This window comes from Ranitomeya imitator, chromosome 3 (genome assembly GCF_032444005.1).
Source record: "Ranitomeya imitator isolate aRanImi1 chromosome 3, aRanImi1.pri, whole genome shotgun sequence".
Classification (NCBI taxonomy): Eukaryota; Metazoa; Chordata; class Amphibia; order Anura; family Dendrobatidae; genus Ranitomeya; species Ranitomeya imitator.
In genome coordinates this window covers 37,128,331-37,150,526 of record NC_091284.1, presented here as the reverse complement: position 1 = coordinate 37,150,526, position 22,196 = coordinate 37,128,331, and the positions used below count along the sequence as shown (strand labels likewise).

The window sequence follows — 22,196 nt, the reverse complement described above, 5'->3', positions numbered from 1 at the left end:
CAGGAACCTTAAAGGTGACATCTTCTCTGATTCCATATACTCCCATGCCTTTTGTCTCCATGTACACTGCCTGTCTGCAAAATATACCCTCCACCCTCCCACACACACCAGGCATTGTTTACTTTCACACATTGGTAGGGAATTCATTGTCTGACATTGTTTACTATGACACCTAGCAGTAATTTAATTATGCTAAAAAGAAAAAACACTGAAAGTGACATTGCTGCAGTTTTCCAGTTTAGCTTATAAATGGCATTAAAAAACACAGAGAAAATACGTGTGAACCTAGCCTAAAAGTGGAAAAAGTTTTGGAATGACTTTTTGTCACAAAAAAAACTTGTTTTTTTGAGGGGTGTGTAGACTTTTTTTTTTTTTTTTTAAATATCCACTCTTGATTGTATTACCAAAGACCCGTGGATGTGTGTTTTTTTTTTTTTTTTTTTTTTTTTTTTTTTTTAACATTTACCTTAATGTGTTATACACTTCACACTTTGTTCCAGACTAACGCTGACGGCTATAGGAGAGAAGCTGAACGATTACTGGAATGAGATGAAGCTGCAGAAAAACTCGCTTTCCAGCGTCCCGGTAGAAGATGAACAGTAAGTGAGAACATTCAGCTCGGGCATTACTATCTGCTCTACGAAAACTGGACTGTAGACGCCACATAATAGTAAAGCTTTAATAATAACGTACACAATTATAAGGCTATGTGCACACCTTGCGTCGGGTCCCTGCGGGTTTTCCCGCAGCGGATTTGATAAATCTGCAGGGCAAAACAACTGCGGTTCTCCCTGCAGATTTATCGCGGTTTGTTCCGCGTTTTCCGCTGCGGGTTTCCGCCTATACTATTGATGCTGCATATGCAGAAATATGCAGCATCAATAGTAATGTTAAAAATAATAAAAATTGGTTATACTCACCCTCTGATGTCCGGATCTCCTGGGCGCTGCACCCGGCGGTCCGGTTCCAAAGATGCTGTGGGAGAAGGACCCTTCGTGACGTCACGGTCATGTGACCGCGACGTCACCGCAGGTCCTGGTCGCACAGCAACTCTGACCGGACAGCCGCGTGCAGCGCCCAGGAGCTCCGGACATCAGAGGGTGAGTATAACCAGATTTTTTATTTTTTAACCCCAAATATGGTTCCCAGGGCCTGGAGGAGAGTCTGCGGTTTTTCCCGCAGCATGTGCACAGCGGTTTGCGGTTTCCATAGGGTTTACATGTTACTGTAAACGCTATGGAAACTGCTGCGGACCCGCAGCATCAAAATCGCGGCGGTTCCGCGGTAAAAACCGCTAAGTGTGAATATAGCCTAAAGCAAATAAAAAGACTGATTTCACAGATACAAAAGGAAAAAGCCCTAATAACTATAATGCCAAAATAAAGCAGACAGATAAAAATGCCTGATGGGGAGGTCAGGTTGTGCTGCAGGTAGCTACCAGGCGTCACTCCAGGGTGGTGTCTGGCTGTGGCTGCTGATCCCACTTGGGTAGATGGCACACTGGGACAGGTACGAGTAGCAGAGGGGCTGGTGTGCACGGCTAGTACTCTGGCAGGTGGTCACGGCTGAAACACAGGGCAGGCAGGCACGGATATAAGCAGGAAGGAATGAAGTATGAAGGAACAGGTTGGGACCTGTTCACACAGGAGACGAGAACCGCAAGGCTGAGGAGAAGGGCTGTAGAGCAGCAAGAGGTTCTGCAGCAGGAGTAAAGCAAAGCCGAATCGTAGGGCATGCGAAGAGGAGCTACAGCAAGAGGTTCTGCAGCAACAGAAGCTAAGCAGAGCGGAACTGCAAGGTATGCATGGAGAGGAGCCGCAGCAAGAGGTTGTGTAGCAGCAGGAACGAAGCTGAGTGGAACCGCAAGATATGCAGAGAGGAGGTGCAGCAAGAAGTTCCGCAACAGCAGGAGCTAAGCAGAGCAGAACCGCAAGGTATGTGGAGAGGAGCTGCAGCTAGAGGTTCTGCAGAGTGCGGAGCAGAGGCAGAAAAGTGGTTCAGAGAGAACACAAGGAAAGACACAGCAGGGAAGGAAAGCACAGACAAGTAGACTACCAGACAGAGGTAGGACAAAGTTCAGACAAGGTAACGGTGCAAGACAAGGTACAAGACCAAGGATGCAGGGACCAGAGAATACACAGGTACAAAGCAAGGCTAGAACAAAGACACAGAAACCAGGGTATACAGTCTCCTGGAGGGCAGACAAAGAAGTACCAAGCAAAGCTAGGAGTAGAGCCTCCAGAAAAGGAGGAACACAGAGCAAGACCTGGCCACCCAGTAGCAAGACACTGAGCTAACACATTGCACAGGCCGGTTTCACAGGATGGAGCTGCCCTAAATACTAGAGGCCTCTTGGTAATTGGTCAGGGTCACATTAGACAGGTGCACCCAGATTCCATAAGAACCAGAGTTCTGGCGCCGCCCCCCTATGCACACAGCCAGGAAGCTTGCAGAGAGCAGGGAGAAAGCAAGAGACACAGAACATGTAACCTACAGCCGACAGAAATCACAACATGACCTGGAGCAGTGAGTAAGATGGTGTGTGAGGGATGGGAGGCCATGCAATGATGCCGGCAGAGTTCTTACAAGTAGTCAGTGTGCAGCTTCTATAACTGTAAATTTGGTGCCCTCTAAGTAACTTACAACCAGCCATTAATGTCTAAACCGCTGGCAACAAAATGAGTACACCCCTAAGTAAAAATGGCCAAACTGTGCCCAAATAGTGAATATTTTGTGTGGCCACCAATATTTTCGCGCACAGCCTTAACACTCTTGGGCAGGGAGGTCACTAGAGCTTCACTGGTTGCCAATAGAATCCTCTTCCACTCCTCCATGACGACATCACGGCGCTGGAGGATGTTAGAGACCTTGTGCTCCTCCACCTTCAGTTTGAGGATGTCCCACAGATGCTCAATAGGGTTTAGGTCTGGAGACATGCTTGGCCAGTCCTGCACCTTTTACCCTCAATTTCTTTATAGGACAGTGGTGGTCTTGGAGATGTTTGGGGGTCATTATCATGTTGGAATACCGCCCTGCAGCCCAGATTCTGAAAGGAGGGGGATCGTGCTCTGCTTCAGTATGTCACAGTACATGTTGGCATTCATGGTTCCCTCAATGATCTGTAGCCCCCCCACATCCGGCAGCACTAATGCAGCCCTAAACCATGACACTCCCGCCACCATGCTTGACTGTAGGCAAGAGATACTTGTCTTTGTATTCCTCACATCTAACATATGGACCAAATAAGTTTATCTTGGTCTCATCAGACCAGAGGACATGGTTCCACTAAACTATGTCCTTAGTCTGCTTGTCTTCAGCATACTGTTTGCAGGTTTTTTTTTTGTGCATCATCTTTAGGAGAGGCTTCTTCCTGGGATGACAGCCATGCAGACCAGTTTGATGCAATGTGCGGTGTATGGTCGGAGCATTGACAGGCGGACTTCCCTAACGCCTGTAACCTTTGTATGGTCGGAGCACTGACAGGTGGACTTCCCTAATGCCTGTAACCTTTGTATTGTCGGAGCACTGACAGGCGGACTTCCCTAACCCTGTAACCTTTGTATGGTCGGAGCACTGACAGGCGGACTTCCCTAACGCCTGTAACCTTTGTATGGTCGGAGCACTGACAGGTGGACTTCCCTAATGCCTGTAACCTTTGTATTGTCGGAGCACTGACAGGCGGACTTCCCTAACCCTGTAACCTTTGTATGGTCGGAGCACTGACAGGCGGACTTCCCTAACCCTGTAGCCTTTGTATGGTCGGAGCACTGACAGGCGGACTTCCCTAACCCTGTAACCTTTGTATGGTCGGAGCACTGACAGGCGGACTTCCCTAACCCTGTAACCTTTGTATGGTCTGAGCATTGACAGGCGGACTTCCCTAACCCTGTAACCTTTGTATGGTCGGAGCATTGACAGGCGGACTTCCCTAACGCCTGTAACCTTTGTATGGTCGGAGCACTGACAGGCGGACTTCCCTAACCCTGTAACCTTTGTATGGTCGGAGCACTGACAGGCGGACTTCCCTAACGCCTGTAACCTTTATATGGTCGGAGCACTGACAGGCGGACTTCCCTAACGCCTGTAACCTTTGTATGGTCGGAGCACTGACAGGCGGACTTCCCTAACCCTGTAACCTTTGTATGGTCGGAGCACTGACAGGCGGACTTCCCTAACCCTGTAACCTTTGTATGGTCGGAGCACTGACAGGCGGACTTCCCTAACCCTGTAACCTTTGTATGGTCGGAGCACTGACAGGCGGACTTCCCTAACCCTGTAACCTTTGTATGGTCGGAGCACTGACAGGCGGACTTCCCTAACCCTGTAACCTTGGTATGGTCGGAGCACTGACAGGCGGACTTCCCTAACCCTGTAACCTTTGTATGGTCGGAGCACTGACAGGCGGACTTCCCTAACCCTGTAACCTTTGTATGGTCGGAGCACTGACAGGCGGACTTCCCTAACGCCTGTAACCTTTGTATGGTCGGAGCACTGACAGGTGGACTTCCCTAATGCCTGTAACCTTTGTATTGTCGGAGCACTGACAGGCGGACTTCCCTAACCCTGTAACCTTTGTATGGTCGGAGCACTGACAGGCGGACTTCCCTAACCCTGTAGCCTTTGTATGGTCGGAGCACTGACAGGCGGACTTCCCTAACCCTGTAACCTTTGTATGGTCTGAGCATTGACAGGCGGACTTCCCTAACCCTGTAACCTTTGTATGGTCGGAGCATTGACAGGCGGACTTCCCTAACGCCTGTAACCTTTGTATGGTCGGAGCACTGACAGGCGGACTTCCCTAACCCTGTAACCTTGGTATGGTCGGAGCACTGACAGGCGGACTTCCCTAACCCTGTAACCTTTGTATGGTCGGAGCACTGACAGGCGGACTTCCCTAACCCTGTAACCTTTGTATGGTCGGAGCACTGACAGGCGGACTTCCCTAACGCCTGTAACCTTTGTATGGTCGGAGCACTGACAGGTGGACTTCCCTAATGCCTGTAACCTTTGTATTGTCGGAGCACTGACAGGCGGACTTCCCTAACCCTGTAACCTTTGTATGGTCGGAGCACTGACAGGCGGACTTCCCTAACCCTGTAGCCTTTGTATGGTCGGAGCACTGACAGGCGGACTTCCCTAACCCTGTAACCTTTGTATGGTCTGAGCATTGACAGGCGGACTTCCCTAACCCTGTAACCTTTGTATGGTCGGAGCATTGACAGGCGGACTTCCCTAACGCCTGTAACCTTTGTATGGTCGGAGCACTGACAGGCGGACTTCCCTAACCCTGTAACCTTTGTATGGTCGGAGCACTGACAGGCGGACTTCCCTAACGCCTGTAACCTTTATATGGTCGGAGCACTGACAGGCGGACTTCCCTAACGCCTGTAACCTTTGTATGGTCGGAGCACTGACAGGCGGACTTCCCTAACCCTGTAACCTTTGTATGGTCGGAGCACTGACAGGCGGACTTCCCTAACCCTGTAACCTTGGTATGGTCGGAGCACTGACAGGCGGACTTCCCTAACCCTGTAACCTTTGTATGGTCGGAGCACTGACAGGCGGACTTCCCTAACCCTGTAACCTTTGTATGGTCGGAGCACTGACAGATGAACCGTCTATCCCTGTAACCTCTGTAGCATTGTTTTCAGCACTCGTGTCTGTTATGAGAGGATATCCTCTGGATAGGACACCTGCACTCAACTTCTGTGGTCGACCATGGCGAGGCCAGTTCTTGGTGGACCCTGTCTTGTTACACCGCTGTCTGGTGTTGGCCGCTGGGCCGCAGCTCAGTGTCAGTGTGGGCAATCTTCTTATAGTCTCTGCCATCTTTATGTAGAGCAGCAATTCTTTTTTTTTTTTGCCATACCCCTAGAGTTCTTTGCCATGAGGCGCCATGCTGAACTTCCAGTGACCAGTATGAGAGGTGTGAATGGGGTGCAGGCGTGTAACATCTGGTGTTATCGCTCTCACACTCTGAGACCTTCTAACACTAATGAGTCCTATGACATCTGGGAGGGAAAATGGCTAGCTAAGCACATTTTGGCCATTTTCCATTGGGGTGCACTCACTTTTGTTGCTGGCTGTTTAGACATCAATGGCTGTGAGTTACTTAGAAGGCGCCAAATTTCCACCATTATACAAGCTGCACACTGACTACTGTCTGTTGTATCAAAGTGTCAGATCTTCAGTGTTTTCCCATGAAAAGATAGAATAAAATATTTACAACATCTGAGGGGTGTACTCACTTTTGCAATATACTGTTTTATCGTGGCACAGTCTATAAGACATGGTATGCTTGAAGGTAAGTATAAAAATATTCCTTCATAATGAGAAAATGGATAGAAAGCTATTAAGTCCGAAACGCATCAACAGAGGTATAATACGATGAAACAACAAAATGGAAGAGTTTTTGGCAGAAACTTGTCAACCGTGGTATGTAAATAGAATTAGTTCATCAATGGGAATAGATAAGTCACAAACACCTAGCAAATGTGGATAAGTGTGGGCCGTAAATGTCCTAGAGAAATCCCTTTTGGTGCATATGCCACGGCTAAATTCTGAAGAGGTAAGTATGGATGAAGATGACAAAAGGGGAGGCCAAGGCCAGTTTAGAGTCGCTGTCGTAGACAGGAGTGTACAGGTCCTTCTCAAAAAATTAGCATATAGTGTTAAATTTCATTATTTACCATAATGTAATGATTACAATTAAACTTTCATATATTATAGATTCATTATCCACCAACTGAAATTTGTCAGGTCTTTTATTGTTTTAATACTGATGATTTTGGCATACAACTCCTGATAACCCAAAAAACCTGTCTCAATAAATTAGCGTATTTCACCCATCCAATCAAATAAAAGTGTTTTTTAATAACAAACAAAAAAACCAACAAATAATAATGTTCAGTTATGCACTCAATACTTGGTGGGGAATCCTTTGGCAGAAATGACTGCTTCAATGTGGCGTGGCATGGAGGCAATCAGCCTGTGACACTGCTGAGATGTTATGGAGGCCCAGGATGCTTCAATAGCGGCCTTAAGCTCATCCAGAGTGTTGGGTCTTGCGTCTCTCAACTTTCTCTTCACAATATCCCACAGATTCTCTATGGGGTTCAGGTCAGGAGAGTTGGCAGGCCAATTGAGCACAGTAATACCATGGTCAGTAAACCATTTACCAGTGGTTTTGGCACTGTGAGCAGGTGCCAGGTCGTGCTGAAAAATGAAATCTTCATCTCCATAAAGCATTTCAGCCGATGGAAGCATGAAGTGCTCCAAAATCTCCTGATAGCTAGCTGCATTGACCCTGCCCTTGATGAAACACAGTGGACCAACACCAGCAGCTGACATGGCACCCCACACCATCACTGACTGTGGGTACTTGACACTGGACTTCAGGCATTTTGGCATTTCCTTCTCCCCAGTCTTCCTCCAGACTCTGGCACCTTGATTTCCGAATGACATGCAAAATTTGCTTTCATCAGAAAAAAGTACTTGGGACCACTTAGCAACAGTCCAGTGCTGCTTCTCTGTAGCCCAGGTCAGGCGCCTCTGCCGCTGTTTATGGTTCAAAAGTGGCTTTACCTGGGGAATGCGGCACCTGTAGCCCATTTCCTGCACACGCCTGTGCACGGTGGCTCTGGATGTTTCCACACCAGACTCGGTCCACTGCTTCCTCAGGTTCCCCAAGGTCTGGAATCGGTCCTTCTCCACAATCTTCCTCAGGGTCCGGTCTCCTCTTCTCGTTGTACAGCGTTTTCTGCCACATTGTTTCCTTCCAACAGACTTACCATTGAGGTGCCTTGATACAGCACTCTGGGAACAGCCTATTTGTTGAGAAATTTCTTTCTGGGTCTTACCCTCTTGCTTGAGGGTGTCAATGATGGCCTTCTTGACATCTGTCAGGTCGCTAGTCTTACCCATGATGGGGGTTTTGAGTAATGAACCAGGCAGGGAGTTTATAAAAGCCTCAGGTATCTTTTGCATGTGTTTAGAGTTAATTAGTTGATTCAGAAGATTAGGGTAATAGGTCGTTTAGAGAACCTTTTCTTGATATGCTAATTTATTGAGACAGGTTTTTTGGGTTATCAGGAGTTGTATGCCAAAATCATCAGTATTAAAACAATAAAAGACCTGACAAATTTCAGTTGGTGGATAATGAATCTATAATATATGAAAGTTTAATTGTAATCATTACATTATGGTAAATAATGAAATTTAACACTATATGCTAATTTTTTGAGAAGGACCTGTATATACAGGGAAGGAATAAAATCCCTGCAACTACAACCTAAGAAAAACAAAATTACCTACAGAAATGGGGCAAAGTAACCACTTGATTTAGTTTCTTTGGTTGGACGGAGTCGACTTTAAGGATCTATTTATCCTCCAGTTGTGCCAAGTTTTCTCCAGTTTCCCCCAGGCTGGTCTGTACGGACACAATCGATACCCATAACCTTTAAGAGGCATACATCCCGGCCACGGGCAGTTCTGAAATGTTGTGAAAGATCAGCAACTTGTTGATATCGCTGACATGTTCTCTGACACATATCTTTAGTTGTCTTGATGTGAGACCAACATAAATAAACTTGCATGGGCATGTTACATAGTACACAATACTTTTCATATTGTCCTCAGTGTGATCAAATTTTTTTTCCGTGCCATCATTGGACAAGATGTTCGAGCATGCAACACAACTTTGACATGGGAAGAAGCCCCATTTGGGACCCTTAGAGCCAAAGACAGTTTCCAATTTATGGCTTTCATAGAAGTTCCTCAAATCGATGCCCTTCTGTACGGTATAGCTGGTTTCTCCAAGGTGTATTTTGGACCGTGTCTATTTTGAGCATTGGCCAGTACTTTTGTAGGGCACCCTTCATTCAGTACATCTATCATTAAACCTGGAAATTAATCTTACCTGCTGATTGAAGGCTGGTTTGGTCCTTGGTCTAACAAGATCCTCTGTCTTACAAGGTTTACAAATGTCTTTTTTCGGCCTTGCTAACTATGTTACTATTAAGTTGGAAACTTGGGCCGAGAAAGTGGCAGATGTGGTTTAACAATGATAAATGTAAGGTTATACACATGGGAAGAAGGAATCAATATCTATCCCTATTACACACTGAACGGGAAACCACTGGGTAAGTCTGACATGGAGAAGGACTTGGGGATCCTAGTTAACGATAAACCTACCTCGAGCAGGCAGCGGCTGCCAAGGCAAACAGGATCATGGGGTGCATTAAAAGAGGTCTGGATACACATGAGAGCATTATACTGCCTCTGTACAAATCCCTGGTTAGACCGCACGTGGAGTACTGTGTCCAGTTTTGGGCACCGGTGCTCAGGAAGGATATAATGGAACTAGAGAGAGTACAAAGGAGGGCAACAAAATTAATAAAGGGGATGGGAGAACTACAATACCCAGATTAGCGAAATTAGGATTATTTAGTCTAGAAAAAAGATGACTGAGGGGCGATCTAATAACCATGTATAAGTATGGTTATGACCACAAATATAGTTACAGTTAGCTAGTTGCTAGATGTCGTAACCATGGATTCCTAAGCAACTGAAATGCCCTGCACATGGGGTAAGTGATATAGCGAATCAGAAGAACTGTTATTATTCCTACTACATATTGGGATAGGATCTTGGGAATACTCCCTTTAGCTTGTCTAAGACTGGATAATCCAAAAAAGATTGTTCTAATATTATCATTGTTTTGTCTGTTGTACTAAAATAAGTTACACACCCAAATGTCCCCAAAAATTCTTTTTTATTTTTATTGTTCTAATGTAGAAAACGACCCGATCAGACTTGGGCCCAGTGTGATTCTTGCTTAAAATGGAGAAAACTTCCTGACGCCATGGGGAAACTTCCACAAAAGTGGTTCTGTTATCTGAACCCCGACCCACAGTTCAGGTACTGTCTCTGATCCTTATGCCACAGCGTATTCCATTGTATCGCCTGTCTGAATTACTGATGCTTTACCCAAAAACAGAGACTGCAATGTTCCCGAGGAACCGGAGGATGATGACGAGATTACTCACTCCACGTATGAGAAGACGCACAAGAAGAGGCAAGTCATCACACATACGCTAGCACATTATTGAAGTTCCTCCCAGGCATGTGCCTGATTACATTATGTGAAAAGACCTTCAGCTAGCCAGGACGTGCAGCTTTAGTGATAGTAGCTCTTCTGCTCAGCATCGATCAGACTGATCAATATCGGCAGGAGGAGGAGAGCTGTGCCACAGTTATGTTCTCTGACTAATCTGGAAGTAGGCGGTGTCGGCTTTCTCCTCCATCATGAGAAGCTGCCTAAAGACTATAAGCCGTACACGCTTTTTAGCAAGGCTTTTTATTTCCTTGCTAAAAAGTGCATCTTATAGTCCAAAAAATACATGTGTTCCCTATTAACCCCTTCCCGACCTTTGACGCCACGTAGGCGTCATGAAAGTCGGTGCCATTCCGACCCATGACGCCTATGCGGCGTCATGGAAAGATCGCGTCCCTGCAGATCGGGTGAAAGGGTTAACTCCCATTTCACCCGATCTGCAGGGACAGGGGGAGTGGTAGTTTAGCCCAGGGGGGGTGGCTTCACCCCCTCGTGGCTACGATCGCTCTGATTGGCTGTTGAAAGTGAAACTGCCAATCAGAGCGATTTGTAATATTTCACCCATTATAACGGGTGAAATATTACAATCCAGCCATGGCCGATGCTGAAATATCATCGGCCATGGCTGGAAATACTAGTGTGCCCCCACCCCACCCCTCCGATCGCCCCCCCACCCCCCCGATCTGGCCGGTACACTGCTCCGGCTCCCCTCCGTCCAGTGCTCCGCTCCCCCTCGTGCTCGTGTCCGCTCCCCCCGTGCTCCAATCACCCCCCCGTGCTCCAATCACCCCCCCTGCACTCCGATCCACCCCCCCCGTGCTCCGTTCAACCCCCCCGTGCTCCGTTCCAGCCCCCCCGTGCTCCGTTCCACGCCCCCCGCGCTCCGTTCCACCCCTCCCGCGCTCCGATCCCCCCCCCCGTGGTCCCCCCCCACCCTATCATACTTACCGATCCAGCCGTGGTCCCGTCCGTCTTCTCCCGGGCGCCGCCATCTTCCAAAATGGCGGGCGCATGCGCAGTGCGCCCGCCGAATCTGCCGGCCGGCAGATTCGTTCCAAAGTGCATTTTCATCACTGAGATATAATCTATCTCAGTGATCAAAATAAAAAAAATAATAAATGACCCCCCCCCCCTTTGTCACCCCCATAGGGACAATAAAAAAATAAAGAATTTTTTTTTTTTCCACTAATGTTAGAATAGGGTTAGGGTTAGGCTTAGGGGTAGGGTTAGGGTTAAGGTTAGGGCTAGGGGTAGGGGTAGGGTTAGGGGTAGGGTTAGGGGTAGGGTTAGGGTTAGGGTTAGGAATGTGCACACGTATTCTGGTCCTCTGCGGATTTTTCCGCTGCGGATTTGATAAATCCGCAGTGCTAAACCGCTGCGGATTTATGGCGGATTTACCGCGTTTTTTTCTGCGCATTTCACTGCGGTTTTACAATTGCGATTTTCTATTGGAGCAGTTGTAAAACCGCTGCGGAATCCGCACAAAGAAGTGACATGCTGCGGAATGTAAACCGCTGCGTTTCCGTACAGTTTTTCCGCAGCATGTGTGCAGCGATTTTTGTTTCCCATAGGTTTACATTGAACTGTACACTCATGGGAAACTGCTGCGGATCCGCAGCGTGTGCACATACCTTTAGAATTAGGCTATGTGCACATGGTGCGGATTTGGCTGAGGATTCGTAGCAGTTTTCCATCACGTTTACAGTACCATGTAAACATATGAAAAACCAAATCCGCTGTGCCCATGGTGCGGAAAATACCGCGCGGGAACGCTGCGTTGTATTTTCCGCAGCATGTCAATTCTTTGTGCGGATTCCGCAGCGTTTTACACCTGTTCCTCAATAGGAATCCGCAGGTGAAATCCGCACAAAAAACACTGGAAATCCGCGGAAAATCCGCAGGTAAAACACAGTGCCTTTTACCCGCAGATTTTTCAAAAATGGTGCGGAAATATCTCACACGAATCCGCAACGTGGGCACATAGCCTTAGGGTTAGGGTTGGAATTAGGGTTGTGGTTATGGTTAGGGGTGTGTTGGGGTTAGTGTTGTGGTTAGGGGTGTGTTGGGGTTAGGGTTGTGATTAGGATTATGGCTACAGTTGGGATTAGGGTTAGGGGTGTGTTGGGGTTAGTGTTGGAGGTAGAATTGAGGGGTTACCACTGTTTAGGCACATCAGGGGTCTCCAAACGCAACATGGCGCCACCATTGATTCCAGCCAATCTCGTATTCAAAAAATCAAATGGTGCTCCCTCACTTCCGAGCCCCGACGTGTGCCCAAACAGTGGTTTACCCCCACATATGGGGTACCAGCATACTCAGGACAAACTGCGCAACAATTACTGGGGTCCAATTTCTCCTGTAACCCTTGGGAAAATAAAAAAATGCTTGCTAAAACATAATTTTTGAGGAAAGAAAAATGATTTTTTATTTTCACGGCTCTGCGTTGTAAACGTCTGTGAAGCACTTGGGGGTTCAAAGTGCTCACCACATATCTAGATAAGTTCCTTGGGGGGTCTAGTTTCTAAAATGGGGTCACTTGTGGGGGGTCTCTACTGTTTAGGCACACCAGGGGCTCTGCAAACGCAACGTGACACCCGCAGACCATTCCATCAAAGTCTGCATTTCAAAAGTCACTACTTCCCTTCTGAGCCCCGACGTGTGCCCAAACAGTGGTTTACCCCCACATATGGGGTATCAGCGTACTCAGGAGAAACTGGACAACAACTTTTGGGGTCCAATTTCTCCTGTAACCCTTGGGAAAATAAAAAATTCTGGGCTAAATAATTATTTTTGAGGAAAGAAAACGTATTTATTATTTTCACGGCTCTGCATTATAAACTTCTATGAAGCACTTGGGGGTTCAAAGTGCTCACCATACATCTAGATAAGTTCCTTTCAGGGTCTAGTTTCCAAAATGGGGTCACTTGTGGGGGGTTTCTACTGTTTAGGCACATCAGGGGCTCTGCAAACGCAACGTGACGCCCGCAGAGCATTCCATCAAAGTCTGCATTTCAAAACGTCACTACTTCAATTCCAAGCCCCGGCATGTGCAGAAAACAGTAGTTTACCCCCACATATGGGGTATCACCGTACTCAGGAGAAACTGGACAACAACTTTTGGGGTCAAATTTCTCCTGTTACCCTTGGGAAAATAAAAAATTGCAGGCTAAAAGATCATGTTTGAGAAAATAATTTTTTTTTTTATTTTCATGGCTCTGCGTTATAAACTTCTGTGAAGCACTTGGGGGTTCAAAGTCCTCACCACACATCTAGATTAGTTCCTTTGGGGGTCTAGTTTCCAAAATGGTGTCATTTCTGGGGGATCTCCAATGTTTAAGCACACAGGGGCTCTCCAAACGTGACATGGTGTCCGCTAATGATTGGAGCTAATTTTCCATTTAAAAAGCCAAATGGCGTGCCATCCCTTCCGAGCCCTGCCGTGCGCCCAAACAGTGGTTTACCCCCACATATGGGGTATCAGCGTACTCAGGACAAACTGGACAACAATATTTGGGGTCCAATTTCTCCCATTATCCTTGGCAAAATAGGAAATTCCAGGCTAAAAAATCATTTTTGAGGAAAGAAAAATTATTTTTTATTTTCATGGCTCTGCGTTATAAACTTCTGTGAAGCACCTGGGGGTTTAAAGTGCTCAATATGCATCTAGATAAGTTCCTTGGGGGGTCTAGTTTCCAAAATGGGGTCACTTGTGGGGGAGCTCCAATGTTTAGGCACACAGGGGGCTCTCCAAACGCGACATGGTGTCCGCTAACAATTGGAGCTAATTTTCCATTCAAAAAGTCAAATGGCGCGCCTTCCCTTCCGAGCCCTGCCGTGTGCCCAAACAGTGGTTTACCCCCACATATGAGGTATCGGCGTACTCGGGAGAAATTGCCCAACAAATTTTATGATCCATTTTATCCTACTGCCCATGTGAAAATGAAAAAATTGAGGCGAAAATAATTTTTTTGTGAAAAAAAAGTACTTTTTCATTTTTACAGATCAATTTGTGAAGCACCTGAGGGTTTAAAGTGCTCACTAGGCATCTAAATAAGTTCCTTGGGGGGTCTAGTTTCCAAAATGGGGTCACTTGTGGGGGAGCGCCAATGTTTAGGCACACAGGAGCTATCCAAACGCGACATGGTGTCCGCTAACGATGGAAATAATTTTTCATTCAAAAAGTCAAATGGCGCTCCTTCCCTTCCGAGCCTTACCATGTGCCCAAACAGTGGTTTACCCCCACATGTGAGGTATTGGTGTACTCAGGAGAAATTGCCCAACACATTTTAGGATCCATTTTATCCTGTTGCCCATGTGAAAATGAAAAAATTGAGGCTAAAAGAATTTTTTTGTGAAAAAAAAGTACTTTTTCATTTTTACGGATCAATTTGTGAAGCACCTGGGGGTTCAAAGTGCTCACTATGCATCTAGATAAGTTCCTTGGGGCGTCTAGTTTCCAAAATGGGGTCACTTGTGGGGGAGCTCCAATTTTTAGGCACACGGGGGCTCTCCAAACGTGACATGGTGTCCGCTAAAGAGTGGAGCCAATTTTTGATTCAAAAAGTCAAATGGCGCTCCTTCCCTTCCAAGCCCTGCCGTGCGCCCAAACAGTGGTTTACCCCCACATATGAGGTATCAGCGTACTCAGGACAAATTGGACAACAACTTTCGTGGTTCAGTTTCTCCTTTTACCATTGGGAAAATAAAAAAATTGTTGCTAAAAGATAATTTTTGTGACTAAAAAGTTAAATGTTCATTTTTTCCTTCCATGTTGCTTCTGCTGCTGTGAAGCACCTGAAGGGTTAATAAACTTCTTGAATGTGGTTTTGAGTACCTTGAGGGGTGCAGTTTTTAGAATGGTGTCACTTTTGGGTATTTTCAGCCATATAGACCCCTCAAACTGACTTCAAATGTGAGGTGGTCCCTAAAAAAAATGGTTTTGTAAATTTCGTTGTAAAAATGACAAATCGCTGGTCAAATTTTAACCCTTATAACTTCCTAACAAAAAAAAATTTTGTTTCCAAAATTGTGCTGATGTAAAGTAAACATGTGGGAAATGTTATTTATTAACTATTTTGTGTCACATATCTCTCTGGTTTAACAGAATAAAAATTCAAAATGTGAAAATTGCGAAATTTTCAAAATTTTCGCCAAATTTCCGTGTTTATCACAAATAAATGCAGAATTTATTGACCTAAATTTACCACTAACATGAAGCCCAATATGTCACGAAAAAACAATCTCAGAACCGCTAGGATCCGTTGAAGCGTTCCTGAGTTATTACCTCATAAAGGGACACTGGTCAGAATTGCAAAAAACGGCAAGGTCTTTAAGGTCAAAATAGGCTGGGTCTTGAAGGGGTTAAATATAAATTCTGGAGCATCTTTCCTGATCTTTGTGTTCCGTTCCTCTGTTATTACAAGTAGAAATGTATGAATAAATTAAGGTGTTTTTTTTTTTTCCCGGATTGGGGTGTCTCCCTGCACTTTATCACGCTGTCCATGTAGAGACACGTCCTTGAAGTATAGGGGAATGGTAACACCTAGTTGTCAATCTGTTCATATATTTTTAGGAGAAGTAACTGAGGAACAGGGCAGAGTTATGAGGTGCTCCGTAATTGTTGCTAAATTTGTATTGCAAGTATTAACTAAAACGTATATTGCAGAAAAGATTAGATGAATAAAATATATTTAATATACATTTTTATATTTAATATTGTGTATATACAGTCAAGTGTTGGCACCTTGTTCCAGAAAATGCAGTATTTCTCCCAGCAAATTATTGCAATTACATGTTTTGTTATACACCTGTTTATTTCTTTTGCGTGTATTGGAACAATACCAGAAAAACATAGGGGAAAAAGATGCAAATTGGACATAATTTCACACACAACCCAAACTATGGCTGGACAAAATTCTTGCAATTTTTCCAAAATTATGGGTAAACAACTTTATTTCAAACGTATGATGCTCGTTCAAACTCACCTGTGGCAAGTAACAGGTGTGGGCGATATGAAAATCACACCTGAAACCAGATAAAAAGGTTAGAAGTTACCGTATATACTCGAGTATAAGCTGAGATTTTCAGCCGAAATTTTTGGGCTGAAAGTGCCCCTCTCGGCTTATACTCGAGTCACGATCGGCGGTGGGGTCGGCGGGTGAGGGGGAGAGAGGACTGTCGCATACTCACCTGCTTCCGGGGCTCCTGGCGCTCCTCCTACCTGTCCCATGGTCTTCGGGTGCCGCAGCTCTTCCTCTGTTCAGCGGTCACATGGTGCCGCTCATTAAAGTTATGAATATGGACTCTACTCCCATAGGGGTGGAGCCGTATATTCATTCCTCTAATGAGCGGTAACGGTGATCGCTGACAGAGGAAGAGGCTGCGGCACCCGAAGACCATCTGTCCGGGATAAGGAGCTAGGGACGCCGGAGCAGTAAGTATGTCATATTTACCTGTCCGCGTTCCACCCGCCGGGCGCCGCTCCGTCTTCTGCGTCCTCTTGCAGTAACTGTTCAGGTCAGAGGGCGCGATGACGTATTAGTGTGCGCGCCGCCCTCTGCCTGAACAGTCAGTGCGGAGAGACGGGACGCTGAGGAGCTGCGGGCAGCAAGAGAGGTGAGTGTCTTTTTTTTTTTTTTTTTTATTGCAGCGGCAGCATTATATATTGCACAGCTTTATATGGAGCATCTATGGGGCCATAATCAACGGTGCAGAGCATTCTATATGGGGCACAGCTTTATGTGGAGCATCTATGGGGCCATAATGAAATGTATGGAGCATTATATGTGGTACAGCTTTATATGGAGCATCTATGGGGCCATAATGAACGATATGGAGCATTTATCTTTGAAATTCACCGGTAGCTGCTGCATTTTCCACCCTAGGCTTATACTCGAGTCAATAAGTTTTCCCAGTTTTTTGTGGCAAAATTAGGGGGGTCGGCTTATACTCTGGTCGGCTTATACTCGCGTATATACGGTAGTTGACTCAATCTTTGCATTGAGACTTAAAAACCCAAATCATTGAAAAATATCGACAATCTCAAGTTTACAATTCCATCTCCAGTTACTTTGATGTCACTTTGCCCACAGTGCTTGACATAATCAAGAGGTTTACAATCCATAGCACTGTAGCTAATCTACCTTGGACAGCAGAGAAAAATTGCTGAAAGGCTGCAATGTAGGATCCGTCTAATTTTGAATTAAATGAAACGCTATTGCAGGAGACCCGGGAGGACCCCACTGCTGACAGACATAAAAAAGCTAGACTACAGTTTGACAAAATGTACATGAGTAAGCTAAAATCCTTCTGGGAAAGCATCTTGTGGACAGATGAGACCAATATAGAGCTTATTTGCAAAGCACACCATTCTTCTGTTTACCGAAACTGAATGAGGCCTACAAAGAAAATAACACAGCACCTACAGTTAAATATGGTGGAGGCTCTTTGGCTGTTTGCAAAGAACCATGAAAACTGAAGATTACCAAAAGATTTTGGGTGACCATGTAGTGCCCAGTGTTAGAAAGCTGGCTTTGTGTCCTAGGTCGTGGGTCTTCCAGGAGGCTAATTACCCCCAAAATACTTCAAAAAGCCCCCAGAAATGGATGGAAACAAAGCGCTGGAGTGTTCTGAAGTGGCAGCAATAAGTCCGGATCTAAATACCATTGAATACCTGTGCAGAGATCTTGGGAGAAGGTGCCTTCAAATATGTGAGACCTGGAGCAGTTTGCGAAAGAAGAGTGGACCAACATTCCAGTTAAGGTGGAAGAAGCTTGTTTGCAGTTATTTATTTCAATGGGTGTGCAACCAAATGTGATATGTCCAATTTGCCTTTTTTTGTGTGTTCTGACAATAGACACAATGGAAATAAACATGACTATATTTAAATAAATGTTAGAATTTTTTTTTTATGTATATATATTTTTTTTATTTTGCAGGAAGTTTGAGCTGGCATCACAGGTATTTATGCTGTTTGATTATGATGTTCTTCAAAGTTCTTGTCAAATGCAAATTCTATTGATCAATAATACATCAATATGAAAAACCTTTTTTTTTCTTTTAATGCACTTTGTTTTTGCACAGATCGCTAACAAGCCAACGATTCTGTTTAATCCTCCAAGTAAAGAAATGCAAAAAGCTCTAAACATCGTTCAGACCAATTATAGATCAGCAGCCACCACAAATCCTCCATCTTTGGTGGCCGCTGAAACCTCTCCACATCCTGGCAGACTCCCTGACCGGTAAGTGAACCGCTCCTCCCCACGGCAGGAATGGCCGCCATGCTGTCACTGCTGCAGTGGTTTACAGCGAAGCTTGTCAGTCTTTATACTAGGGCTTCACCAGCCAGAACAAGCAACGACATGATCAAAACCGCCTATTAAAATCCTTCAATTTGTCGTAAAATGAATAAAAGGAGTTTTGCTAAACAAAAGATATATAAAATATATATAAACTTGCCTGTCATTCATCCATATCACTGCCCATGACCGCTGCAGCCCAACAGTGGTCGCAGCAGGGACTATTGTCGTCCTGTGATTAGCAATTGATTGCAGCAGACAAGCGCTGTTCAAGCAAGAAGACGAAGCTAGAAGATCAGAAGATCTTCAATCTGAGCTGTGGTGCTAAGTATCCACAGGCAATTGTTAGAGGTTATCCACTAGGGCTGCCCATTCTTGATCTAAATGTTTGGCTGCAATAAAATATAAAAAAGCCTGTACTTACCTCCCATGCCGGCGCTGTTCCAGCGGTGTCGGCACTCACGCTCCCGGGGCTCCTTATGAAGTTATGACACGTGACCCCCGGTGCCCAATCAGCGCTGGCGTCACTGACTCCGCCTCCAGACAAAATGAACGTCAAGAGGAAGCGAGAGCCACAGCCCGGACTTCCTCTTAATGATTTGTCCGAAGGCGGGGCCAGTGATGTCAGCGCTGATTGGGCACCGGGCTCATGTGACATAACAACCTCACATGACCCCCGGGAACGTGAATGCCGACCTCACTGGAATGGCGCCAGCTCGGGAGGTGAGTTTAAGCTTTATTTTATTTTATCAGAGCCATGCATGGGATATAAGAACGAGTTGTCCTCATAGTGGTCAACCTTTTGAGTATATAAATAAATACATTTTAGTTGGTGTTGCCATTTTCTGAAACTTCCAACATTTTTATTTTTCCAATAACAAAAAAAAATAGATATTACAAGATGATCGAAAAACACCAATCCTGGAGTTTCTTTTTTTATTAATGCCAAATTTATTTATTTTATTTAAAAATGGCTTTATTCACATTTTATTTTATTTTTTTTTGTAATGAGCTTTTATTTATATCTGTTAGTCCCTACTAGCGGACTTGAATTTGTATTACCGTATTTTTCGGACTGTAAGATGCACCTAGGTTTTAAAGAAGGAGAATAGAAAAAAATGGTCAATTCTGTACTAATATCCCCCATCATGGTAGGCAGGGTCCCCTTCATCCCCATCCTGGTACGCATGGTCCCCCTCATCCCCATCCTGGTACGCATGGTCCCCCTCATCCCCATCCTGGTACGCATGGTCCCCCTCATCCCCATCCTGGTACGCATGGTCCCCTTCATCCCCATCCTGGTACGCAGGGTCCCCTTCATCCCCATCCTGGTACGCAGGGTCCCCTTCATCCCCATCCTGGTACGCAGGGTCCCCTTCATCCCCATCCTGGTAGGCATGGTCCCCCAGATCCCCATCCTGGTAGACATGGTCCCCCTCATCCCCATCCTGGTAGGCATGGTCCCCCTCATCCTCATCCTGGTAGGCATGGCCCCCCTCATCCCAATCCTGGTAGGCATGGTCCCCCTCATCCCCATCCTGGTAGGCATGGTCCCCCTCATCCCCATCCTGGTAGGCATGGTCCCCCTCATCCCCATCCTGGTAGGCATGGTCCCCCTAATCCCCATCCTGGTAGGCATGGTCCCCCTCATCCTCATCCTGGTAGGCATGGCCCCCCTCATCCCAATCCTGGTAGGCATGGTCCACCTCATCCTGGTACGCATGGTCCCCTTCATCCCAATCCTGGTATGCATGGCCTCCATCATTAAAACATAAACCATTCTACTTACTTTCCTGCCCTCCCTCGCAGCGTCCTGTTCTGATGCCAGCTGCTGATTTCAGCTTGTAAGCCGCGTATGGCAGGGACATCATGCACAGTATTACAAGCCCAGGACAGCTGCCGGAACTATTTGCAGGCCATGATATTGACCTTGTGTCTGCAGGCCATGATATTGACCTTGTGTCTATTTTCAAGGAATGTTTGGACAGTTTTTGCTCTATGGCAGGATGCATGATCATCTTGAAAAATGATTTCATCATCCCCAAACATCCTTTCAATTGATGAGATAAGAAAAGTGTCCAAAGTATCAACATAAACTTGTGCATTTATTGAAGATGTAATGACAGCCATCTCCCCAGTACCTTTACCTGACATGCAGCCCCATATCATCAATGACTGTGGAAATGTGCATGTTCTCTTCAGGCAGTCATCTTTATAAATCTCATTGGAATGGCACCAAACAAAACTTCCAGCATCATCACCTTGCCCAATGCAGATTCGCGATTCATCACTGAATATGACTTTCATCCAGTCATCCACAGTCCACGATTGCTTTTCCTTAGCCCATTGTAACCTTGTTTTTTTCTGTTTAGATGTTAATGATGGCTTTCGTTTTGCTTTTCTGTATGTAAATCCCATTTCCTTTAGGCGGTTTCTTACAGTTCGGTCACAGACGTTGACTCCAGTTTCCTCCCATTCGTTCCTCATTTGTTTTGTGCATTTCCTGTTTTGGAGACATATTGCTTTAAAGGGCCACTGTCACCCCCTCCAGCCATTATAAACTAAAAGAGCCACCTTGTGCAGCAGTAATGCTGCATTCTAACAAGGTGGCTCTTTTAGTTTTAGGTTCAAGTATACCCCAAATAAAGCGTTTTTATACTTGGCCACAATTCCTGTCTCTAGCCAGGGAGGCGGGTCCTCACTCCCCAGCTCTAACCGCTCCTCTGCCGTCACTCACATCTTCCTGCACTTTCGGCGCCGCCCCCTCAGCGCTGTGTACGTTTCAAAACCGGCGCCTGCGCAGTGTACTGCTGTGCTGCGCAGACGCAGTAAGCTCTGGCCGTCTGACGTCCCAGCCAGGCTTGCAGACTGTGCCTGCGCGGGCATTGAGGCCAGCCACCTTTGGAATCCCCGCCCCGCACTGTTATGCATTATGCACAGTGCGGGGCGGGGATTCCAAAGGTGGCTGGCCGCAATGCCCGCGCAGTCTGCAAGCCTGGCTGGGACGTCAGACGGCCAGAGCTTACTGCGTCTGCGCAGCACAGCAGTACACTGCGCAGGCGCCGGTTTTGAAACGTACACAGCGCTGAGGGGGCGGTGTCGAAAGCGCAGGAAGATGTGAGTGACGGCAGAGGAGCGGTTAGAGCTGGGGAGTGAGGACCCGCCTCCCTGGCTAGAGACAGGAATTGTGGCTAAGTATAAAAACGCTTTATTTGGGGTATACTTGAACCTAAAACTAAAAGAGCCACCTTGTTAGAATGCAGCATTATTGTTGCACTAGGTGGCTCTTTTAGTTTATAACGGCTGGAAGGGGTGACAGTGGCCCTTTAAGTTTCCGGTCTTGAAGCTTTGTCTTCCTTGGTCTACCAGTATGTTTTCCTTTAACAACCTTCCCATGTTGTTTTGTATTTGGTCCAGATTTTAGACACAGCTGACCGTGAACAATCAACATCTTTTGCAACATTGCCTGATGATTTACCCTCTTTTAAGAGTTTGATAATCCTCTCCTTTGTTTCAATTAACATCTCTGGTGTTGGAGCCATGATTCATGTCAGTCCACTTGGTGCAACAGATCTCCAAGGTGTGATCACTCCTTTTTTAGATGCAGACTAACGAGCAGATCTAATTTGATGCAGGTGTTGTTTTTGGGTATGAAAATTTACAGGGTGATTCCATAATTTTTTTTCCTCAGAATTGAGTGATTCCATAATTTTTCCCCTATGCTTGGTTAAAAAAAATAACCATTACTGACTACCACATTTTTTGTTCTTGATTTCTTTTAGTTT

At 45.9% G+C, this 22,196-nt stretch overlaps 1 protein-coding gene across 1 annotated transcript in view; it reads left to right on the top strand.

Annotated features, from left to right (window-relative positions):
- The window catches only part of MORC3 (MORC family CW-type zinc finger 3), a 63,674-nt gene that overhangs the window by 34,035 nt on the left and 7,443 nt on the right, over nucleotides 1-22,196 (top strand). Inside the window, exons 10-14 of the mRNA XM_069760766.1 lie at nucleotides 501-599; nucleotides 9,796-9,918; nucleotides 9,998-10,075; nucleotides 18,052-18,073; nucleotides 18,197-18,354. Of these exons, the coding sequence (XP_069616867.1) occupies nucleotides 501-599; nucleotides 9,796-9,918; nucleotides 9,998-10,075; nucleotides 18,052-18,073; nucleotides 18,197-18,354 (480 nt within the window). The remainder of the gene's footprint in view (nucleotides 1-500; nucleotides 600-9,795; nucleotides 9,919-9,997; nucleotides 10,076-18,051; nucleotides 18,074-18,196; nucleotides 18,355-22,196) is intronic.